At 61.4% G+C, this 9592-nt stretch overlaps 2 protein-coding genes across 2 annotated transcripts in view; both read left to right on the top strand.

Annotated features, from left to right (window-relative positions):
• The first annotated feature begins 2614 nt into the window (after positions 1-2614).
• Positions 2615-5193, top strand: H2BK1 (H2B.K variant histone 1). Its single transcript, XM_075917569.2, has 2 exons — positions 2615-2886; positions 4930-5193. Exons 1-2 carry the CDS (start codon positions 2761-2763, stop codon positions 5164-5166), a joined length of 363 nt encoding a protein of 120 aa, XP_075773684.1. The 5' UTR covers positions 2615-2760; the 3' UTR covers positions 5167-5193.
• A 124-nt stretch (positions 5194-5317) lies between these two features.
• Positions 5318-9592, top strand: part of DRC11L (dynein regulatory complex subunit 11 like) — a 106391-nt gene continuing 102116 nt past the window's right edge. The window contains exon 1 of the mRNA XM_075917566.2: positions 5318-5509. Within this exon, the coding sequence (XP_075773681.1) occupies positions 5499-5509 (11 nt within the window). The 5' untranslated portion in view covers positions 5318-5498. The remainder of the gene's footprint in view (positions 5510-9592) is intronic.

The raw sequence follows: 9592 nt of genomic DNA, 5'->3' as shown, positions 1-9592 counted from the left end.
TGGGGGGCAGGGCTGGAAGAGGGTTGGTTGGTCGCTGGCTGTCCGGGAGCATGGAGGAGACAGGCTAGGGAAAGGGGCTGGAGTTTAGGGGCCCAGTCTCCCCCATCTCAAGGGGGCCTGAGACATCCTAGCCCAGCTCTGTGACCAGATTACATCTGTGCTGTGCTGTATCCTGGAGAGGCAATAAACTTCCTCTATTCCACCGGCTGGTGCAGTCTGTTCATGCCATTTCGGGGTGCAGGAGACGGGGAACCCCCAACGCGCCGTCACACGGGGTCAGACCAAAGGTCCATCCAGCCCGGTGTCCTGTCTGCCCACAGTGGCCAATGCCAGGTGCCCCAGAGAGAGGGATCACAACAGGTAATCCTCACGTGATCCCTCCTCTGTCATCCATTTCCAGACAAACAGAGGCTGGGGACACCATTTTTGCCCATCCTGGCTAATAGCCATTGATGAACCTAACTCCATGAATCTATCTAGCTCTAGAATGATTTTGTTTTCTTCCAGGTCACTGTTAACAGTGTTAAAGAGTTTCGGGCCAAGAACTGATCCCTGCAAGACACATTAGTAGAAACACACCTGCTGAAAGATGATTCCCCGTTTAGCTACATTTTGAGATCTGCCACTTTGCCTGTTTTAGATCCATTTCGTCTGTTTTTGCATCAGGATGGCCTGTGGTACCCAGTGATGTGCCTTACAAATGGTAACATTTATCAGCAGCATGCAAGCTGTAATGTAACCCTGTGACACAGGGGAGCAAGTTACATCTTATCCCCATGTAGCCTCTGACACTGACTGTGCCCTAATCTCGGTGTGGGCGGATACAAGACCCAATGCTGATGGACTACTTTGAGCCCTAAGACCAGGCTGTGACTGACCAGCCTCTCCCCTCCCCAGCAGACATGGGGTCTGGCACCAATGTCTTTGCTCATTGCTAGAGCCAGGCTCTCGTGTGCTTCCTGCCCCTTTCCCATCACTGTCCATGGAGACTGACCCCTGCAGCCAGGGGCACATGAGAAGTCAGACACAGGACTGGAGCAAGTGGCAAGTTCTCAGAACATTCATTAGTGTTTGGGTTTTCTGTGCTCACAGAACGAGCCTCTCAGACACTTTGTGCCCCCACTCCTACATGGTGATGGATGCTTGTAATTCCCTATGGACATGCACTCTGAGCCTTCTTCCTGGGGACGGGCCAGGAATAAAATACAAGTCAGTGAGTTGCTGTTGGAGAGACAAGCTGTACAAGGTCTGCCAAAGGGAAAGGAAGAGCCAGGCACCCCTTAGCCTGCTCCCAGTCAGAGGTGTCTGGGACTCTCCCAGGATGGGGTCAGACACCATAGCTGCGTCTAGACTGGCAAGTTTTTCCGCAAAAGTGGCTACTTTTGTGGAAAAACTTGCCAGGTGTCTACACTGGCCGCTTGAATTTGCGCAAGAACACTGATGATCTAATGTATGATCGTCAGTGTTCTTGTGCAAATACAATGCTGCTCCCATTCGGGAAAAAGCCCTCTTGCGCAAATGCTTTTGCGTAAGAGGGCCAGTGTAGACAACTGAGAACCGTTTTGCGCAAAAAAGCCCTGATGGCGAAAATGGCAATCAGGGCTTTCTTGCGCAAAATCGTGTCTAGATTGGCACAGATGCTTTTCCACAAAAAGTGCTTTAGCGCAAAAGCGTCCGTGCCAATTTAGATGCTCTTTTCTGCAAATGCTTTTAACGAAAAAACTTTTCCGTTAAAAGCATTTGCGGAAAATCCTGGCAGTCTAGACGTAGCCCATGTGTGGGATATAACCCCATGTCTAGTGATTGTCTTCGTTTCCTCAGCTGGAACTGTGGGCTCTCTGACATAGGGCTTTCTCCTAGCTCCAGCAACCAGGGGCAGACAGATTTCACTTACCCTTTTAGGAGATGTCTTTTGTGACTCTTCATCAGCTGAGGGGACAGTGGGTACAGAGCACCTCAGTCTCTTCTCCATTGCATTGGCTGCACAGTCACTCTGCACTGAGTGAAGACTTTGCTTTGTGCCTCCTGGTTTCTACCACTAGTTTGTGGTCACAGGGTGGACCAGGAGAACTTGAGGCTCATCCCGTATGTCAGCCCTTCATCGCCCCTTCTGGTGAAGGGATTCACACTGACACCAGGGAGCAGGCATGCCCACTATTGCCACAGACTTCGCCCCAGTCTCCTTTGTGCAAGTCGAATGTGACTTCCCTGAGGAACCTGGGCTAGTTTGGGCTGAGGATGGGGTCACATTGGCTTGCAACAGTTACCTCCCTGCCGCTGATCCTGAAGCTGGACCATGTTTCCTTCATGCTGCTAAGCACCAGGGGGCAGCAGTGCCTGTTATGCCCTCCTGCACCCACATACTTCTGCACCAGCTAGTGTCAGCAGCTCCTGCGGGAAGGTTGCTTGGTCCCCCTGTTAGATTTGCAGTGTTCCCACTGTGCAGGGGTAGCCCTAGGAGACAACTCTCCAGTACCCAGTGCAGACATATCCTGGCCCTTTGCTGGGCAGGGGGGACTCAGGGCTCTGTCTTTGGGAGGTGTTGACTGATTGCTAAGACAATAAAATGTCCTTTAACCAAACTGGGTTCCTCTACGTTGCTGTCTGGGCAGGTGGGGCTCTCCCTGAGGAAGAATTGTTGGCTGGATCCACTCCTGGGAGCTCCTCCCCTCCTTAGTGGTCTCACCTGTGGTAGGTGCGGCCCTCATTATAAAGCCATCTCTAGCAGTGGGGCAGGGGGTTGCTGTCACGCTCTCAGGAATGAGTGCAGAAGCTGGGAAGAGGCGAGGCAGAGCCCCAACCCCAGCCTCTGGGGACAAGAAGTCCAAGCGGAAGGTGAAGCGGAAGGAGACCTATTCAGTCTATATCTACAAAGTGCTGAAGCAGGTGAGCAAAGTGCCCCCCCCCTGCCCTGTGACTCTGAGCACTGACTCCATTCTAGACCTTTTGCTGTTGTTTCCAGAGGGAGATTATGGTTGGGGGATGGGACTTGACGTGTGTCTGCTTCTGGGCACAGTGTGTGACTCCAGCCTTCTGGGGTCTCTGGGTGTTGCTAACTGTGGGGAGGTGCTGGCGAGGGGCATGGGCTCTGCAAGACCTTGGGCTGGCCCTAGTCCTGGCCTGGGACCTAGGACCGGGCTGTTGCTGGCAGCTCCTTCCCATGGCTTTCCCTCTGCGCCTCCTGTGTGCAATGGGGCCAGGCCAGGAAGCTTCTTCTGAGGCTCAGCATTAGCCTCCTTCCCCCATGCCCCGCTATCCCGCTTCGGCCTATGCCTCTGGTGTCCATGCAAACTCCACTCCCTTCTGGGCTCCATCCCCATGGCTTTCCCTCTGCGCCTCCTGTGTGCAATGGGGCCAGGCCAGGAAGCTTCTTCTGAGGCTCAGCATTAGCCTCCTTCCCCCATGCCCCGCTATCCCGCTTCGGCCTATGCCTCTGGTGTCCATGCAAACTCCACTCCCTTCTGGGCTCCATCCGCTCTTGCCAGCAGCACCCGGTCCTGGGGCAGCCCACGAGCTCCTCCAGCCAGCCAGTGGCTCTGAAATCCGTGGGCCACACGTGACTGCAGGGTCCCTAGGTTAGTGTCTCTGAGACCAGGGCTGCCCCCGGCCCAGCCTGTGAGGTGCCTGTACTGCCAGAGCAGGAAGCACCAGTGCTGGGGTGGGGGGCCCAGTGCTGAGGCGTGTGGGGACAAGGGTCTAGTTAAGGAAGGTAGGGGCTCACCCCCTTAGCTCCAGGATGCTGCCTGCTGTTCCCCGTCACCCGTCTGGGCAGCAATAGGGAAGCTCAGTGTTGGTCGGTCACTCCTGCCCCCTTTCACAGGGGGTCCCTTATCCTGCCTTCCTACTGGGGATCCAGCTCCATCCCGGGGCAGCTGGTGTTGGGGCCTGGCTGCTGTCTGGATGGGCAGAAGGGGGGTAGGACTGAGCCCCCCCACCCTGTGCTCCAGAGCCTGATGCCCTATTCCTGAGTTCACTGGAGACCCCGTGCCACCTCCCTACCTTCAGTAGGTCCCTTATCCTGCCTTCCTAATGCAGGAGCCGGGCCTATCCCTGGGGCAGCCTGGCTGTGTGCGCCCGCTCCCTGAGGGCAGGGGAACAGCAGGCAGCCTCTCCATGGGAATCTCGGGTGGGGGGGCTTCAGCCCCCTTTCCTCTGTAAATGGTGCCCTGGGGATGGGCTTGGGGCTGGGGCAGTCCTAGTCCAGTGGGGGAGCGCACCCCCTGCTGACCCCTTTAACCTGCCTGCTCCTTAGCCGAAAGCCATCCCAGGAGCCCAGCTGGGAGCGTGCTGCGCCTCCTGCATAGGTGTGCCCCGGCTGGCCGGCTCTTGCTGGAGCAGGGGGCCGGGCGCATGGGCTGGCTTGCACCTCTGTTCTACGTAGGTGCTGGGGGAGGGAGTTGGCCTCTATTGACCTGCTGGGTTCCCATGGCTGAGTCCTGCTTGACAGCTCTGCTCTCTGGCCGCAGCCTGGGGGAAGTAGGGAGCAGCTCCCCCGTATCTAGAGGGTGCTGATGCCTGCGCTGGCTTTCCACCCTGCTCAGGGGCTGCACATGTGTGCAGAGTAGCTATGGAAACACTAGGGGCCACCTGCCTGCAGCCTCTGTTCCCAGGAGGGGTGCGCTCCGGGCCAGATGCTGCCTGCAGGCCCTAAATGAGCCTCTGGATATGGCTGCAATGCCGACTGGATGACAGGCCGAGGCTGCCTATGGCCAATCCAGCTGGAACGTGGGCTTAGGTTCAGAGGCCCTAATTTCTGCTCCCTCGTGGGCCCAGAAACGTCCCTTCTGCCTGCGGTGGCATGCTGTCCCGCCCCTTCCTGCAGCCCCCCGGCACAGGGCAAGGGACGGAGGCTGGCCCCAGGGCGGGATGGGGGGGGGGGGGCAGGAGCGTGACCATTACCCCTCCTCCCACACTTCTCTTGCCTGCCAGGTTCACCCTGACACTGGCATCTCCTCGAAAGCCATGAGCATCATGAACTCCTTTGTGAACGACGTCTTTGAGCGCATCGCCACGGAGGCCTCGCGCCTGGCGCAGTACAACAAGCGCTCCACCATCACCAGCCGTGAGGTGCAGACGGCCGTGCGCCTGCTGCTGCCGGGGGAACTGGCCAAGCACGCCGTGTCGGAGGGCACCAAAGCTGTCACCAAGTACACCAGCAGCAAGTGACCCGCACAGGGGTGGGGGGGGGGGGGGAGGGGCTGAGGAGAGGCTGAATCTGTCCTAATCCACAGGAATAAAACCTGCATCCTTGAACATGGCGCAGTGACTCTCGGGGGGCCGGGGGCAGTAAGCGATTCTGCCACTGATCACTGCTGTGCCTGGCCCTCCCTGCCAGCTGCAGGGCCCCACACCACTGGGGGGCAAGGCCGGTTCTGCCTGCAACTGGTCCACGTTCCATGGTCTCCATGGGAGCCACCTGCTCAATGGGGGGCGGGGTTTGGTCACCAGGGTGACAGGACAATCCTCCACCTGAGCGTGAACGGGGCGTGTGTGGGGCCATGTCCAGCCGGTGAGGCATGCGACTGCCTAGGCTGCCCTTGGTGGGAGGGGCAGGGAGCAATGAGCAGTCCGAGGGGCACAGGGGTATTGTGGGGTGGGGTCAGTGCAGTGGGTGGGTGTGGGCACTGGGGGATCTGAGCAGGTACGAGGGCATTGTGGGGCAGGGGGCGGGCAGTGGGGAGTCTGAGGAGCAGCATGGGGGGTGACTGTGGGGCAGGGGTAGTGTGGTGCAGGCAGTGGGGGTGGGTTGAGAGGCGCAGGGGTATTGTGGTGCATGTGAGCCTGGGGACAGCGTGTGGGTACTGGGGGATGAGGTAGGGGGCCAGTGAAGGTCACAAAGGGGCAGTCAATGCATCCGCTTGGTTGCCTGACTGGAGGGAGGGGGTGGAGCATGAGGCAGGATGATGCCTGTCCATGGAGGGGGCCAATTAAACCTGCTGCGTTTCCATGTCGTTCTTGTGCAACCTGCTCGTGGGCTCCAGGGAGGGTGTCTGCTGCTGGGGGGTCGTTGCTTAGCGGGAGACAGGGGCACTTAGGCCCTGGGTGGTGGGTGGCCACACCTGCTGCTGGGGGGTCATTGCTTAGCGGGAGATGGGGGCACTTAGGCCCTGGGTGGTGGGTGGCCACACCTGCTGCTGGGGGGTCATTGCTTAGCGGGAGATGGGGGCACTTTGGCCCAGTGTTGTCGGTGGTGGGTGGCCACACCTGCTGCTGGGGGGTCGTTGCTTAGCGGGAGATGGGGGCACTTAGGCCCAGCGTGGTGGGTGGCCACACCTGCTGCTGGGGGGTCGTTGCTTAGCGGGAGACAGGGGCACTTAGGCCCTGGGTGGTGGGTGGTGGGTGGCCACACCTGCTGCTGGGGGGTCGTTGCTTAGCGGGAGACAGGGGCACTTAGGCCCTGGGTGGTGGGTGGCCACACCTGCTGCTGGGGGGTCATTGCTTAGCGGGAGATGGGGGCACTTTGGCCCTGGGTGGTGGGTGGTGGGTGGCCACACCTGCTGCTGGGGGGTCATTGCTTAGCGGGAGACAGGGGCACTTAGGCCCTGGGTGGTGGGTGGCCACACCTGCTGCTGGAGGGTCGTTGCTTAGCAGGAGATGGGGGCACTTAGGCCCTGGGTGGTGGGTGGCCACACCTGCTGCTGGGGGGTCGTTGCTTAGCGGGAGACAGGGGCACTTAGGCCCAGCGTGGTGGGTGGCCACACCTGCTGCTGGAGGGTCGTTGCTTAGCGGGAGATGGGGGCACTTAGGCCCTGGGTGGTGGGTGGCCACACCTGCTGCTGGAGGGTCGTTGCTTAGCGGGAGACGGGGGCACTTAGGCCCTGGGTGGTGGGTGGCCACACCTGCTGCTGGGGGGTCGTTGCTTAGCGGGAGACAGGGGCACTTAGGCCCTGGGTGGTGGGTGGCCACACCTGCTGCTGGAGGGTCGTTGCTTAGCGGGAGACGGGGGCACTTAGGCCCAGCGTGGTGGGTGGCCACACCTGCTGCTGGAGGGTCGTTGCTTAGCAGGAGATGGGGGCACTTTGGCCCAGTGTTGTCGGTGGTGGGTGGCCACACCTGCTGCTGGAGGGTCGTTGCTTAGCAGGAGATGGGGGCACTTTGGCCCAGTGTTGTCGGTGGTGGGTGGCCACACCTGCTGCTGGAGGGTCGTTGCTTAGCAGGAGACGGGGGCACTTTGGCCCAGTGTTGTCGGTGGTGGGTGGCCACACCTGCTGCTGGGGGGTCGTTGCTTAGCAGGAGATGGGGGCACTTAGGCCCTGGGTGGTGGGTGGCCACACCTGCTGCTGGAGGGTTGTTGCTTAGCGGGAGACGGGGGCACTTAGGCCCTGGGTGGTGGGTGGCCACACCTGCTGCTGGAGGGTCGTTGCTTAGCGGGAGACGGGGGCACTTAGGCCCTGGGTGGTGGGTGGCCACACCTGCTGCTGGAGGGTTGTTGCTTAGCGGGAGACGGGGGCACTTAGGCCCTGGGTGGTGGGTGGCCACACCTGCTGCTGGAGGGTCGTTGCTTAGCGGGAGACAGGGGCACTTAGGCCCTGGGTGGTGGGTGGCCACACCTGCTGCTGGAGGGTTGTTGCTTAGCGGGAGACGGGGGCACTTAGGCCCTGGGTGGTGGGTGGCCACACCTGCTGCTGGAGGGTCGTTGCTTAGCAGGAGATGGGGGCACTTTGGCCCAGTGTTGTCGGTGGTGGGTGGCCACACCTGCTGCTGGAGGGTCGTTGCTTAGCAGGAGATGGGGGCACTTTGGCCCAGTGTTGTCGGTGGTGGGTGGCCACACCTGCTGCTGGAGGGTCGTTGCTTAGCAGGAGACGGGGGCACTTTGGCCCAGTGTTGTCGGTGGTGGGTGGCCACACCTGCTGCTGGGGGGTCGTTGCTTAGCAGGAGATGGGGGCACTTAGGCCCTGGGTGGTGGGTGGCCACACCTGCTGCTGGGGGGTCGTTGCTTAGCGGGAGACAGGGGCACTTAGGCCCTGGGTGGTGGGTGGCCACACCTGCTGCTGGGGGGTCATTGCTTAGCGGGAGATGGGGGCACTTAGGCCCAGCGTGGTGGGTGGCCACACCTGCTGCTGGGGGGTCGTTGCTTAGCGGGAGATGGGGGCACTTTGGCCCAGTGTTGTCGGTGGTGGGTGGCCACACCTGCTGCTGGGGGGTCGTTGCTTAGCGGGAGATGGGGGCACTTAGGCCCTGGGTGGTGGGTGGCCACACCTGCTGCTGGGGGGTCGTTGCTTAGCGGGAGATGGGGGCACTTAGGCCCTGGGTGGTGGGTGGCCACACCTGCTGCTGGGGGGTCGTTGCTTAGCGGGAGACAGGGGCACTTAGGCCCAGCGTGGTGGGTGGTGGGTGGCCACACCTGCTGCTGGGGGGTCGTTGCTTAGCAGGAGATGGGGGCACTTAGGCCCTGGGTGGTGGGTGGCCACACCTGCTGCTGGGGGGTCGTTGCTTAGCGGGAGATGGGGGCACTTAGGCCCTGGGTGGTGGGTGGCCACACCTGCTGCTGGGGGGTCGTTGCTTAGCGGGAGATGGGGGCACTTTGGCCCAGTGTTGTCGGTGGTGGGTGGCCACACCTGCTGCTGGGGGGTCGTTGCTTAGCGGGAGATGGGGGCACTTAGGCCCTGGGTGGTGGGTGGCCACACCTGCTGCTGGGGGGTCGTTGCTTAGCACGAGATGGGGGCACTTAGGCCCTGGGTGGTGGGTGGCCACACCTGCTGCTGGGGGGTCGTTGCTTAGCGGGAGACGGGGGCACTTAGGCCCAGCGTGGTGGGTGGTGGGTGGCCACACCTGCTGCTGGGGGGTCGTTGCTTAGCAGGAGATGGGGGCACTTTGGCCCAGTGTTGTCGGTGGTGGGTGGCCACACCTGCTGCTGGGGGGTCGTTGCTTAGCGGGAGATGGGGGCACTTAGGCCCAGCGTGGTGGGTGGCCACACCTGCTGCTGGGGGGTCGTTGCTTAGCGGGAGACGGGGGCACTTAGGCCCTGGGTGGTGGGTGGCCACACCTGCTGCTGGGGGGTCGTTGCTTAGCGGGAGACGGGGGCACTTAGGCCCTGGGTGGTGGGTGGTGGGTGGCCACACCTGCTGCTGGGGGGTCATTGCTTAGCAGGAGATGGGGGCACTTAGGCCCTGGGTGGTGGGTGGCCACACCTGCTGCTGGGGGGTCATTGCTTAGCGGGAGATGGGGGCACTTAGGCCCAGCGTGGTGGGTGGCCACACCTGCTGCTGGGGGGTCATTGCTTAGCAGGAGATGGGGGCACTTTGGCCCTGGGTGGTGGGTGGCCACACCTGCTGCTGGGGGGTCGTTGCTTAGCAGGAGATGGGGGCACTTAGGCCCAGCGTGGTGGGTGGCCACACCTGCTGCTGGGGGGTCATTGCTTAGCGGGAGACGGGGGCACTTAGGCCCTGGGTGGTGGGTGGCCACACCTGCTGCTGGGGGGTCGTTGCTTAGCGGGAGACGGGGGCACTTAGGCCCTGGGTGGTGGGTGGTGGGTGGCCACACCTGCTGCTGGGGGGTCATTGCTTAGCAGGAGATGGGGGCACTTAGGCCCTGGGTGGTGGGTGGCCACACCTGCTGCTGGGGGGTCATTGCTTAGCAGGAGATGGGGGCA

The sequence above is a fragment of the Pelodiscus sinensis genome, chromosome 2 (assembly GCF_052426305.1).
Source record: "Pelodiscus sinensis isolate ZL-2025 chromosome 2, ASM5242630v1, whole genome shotgun sequence".
Classification (NCBI taxonomy): Eukaryota; Metazoa; Chordata; order Testudines; family Trionychidae; genus Pelodiscus; species Pelodiscus sinensis.
This window is presented reverse-complemented; position numbering and strand designations above follow the sequence as displayed.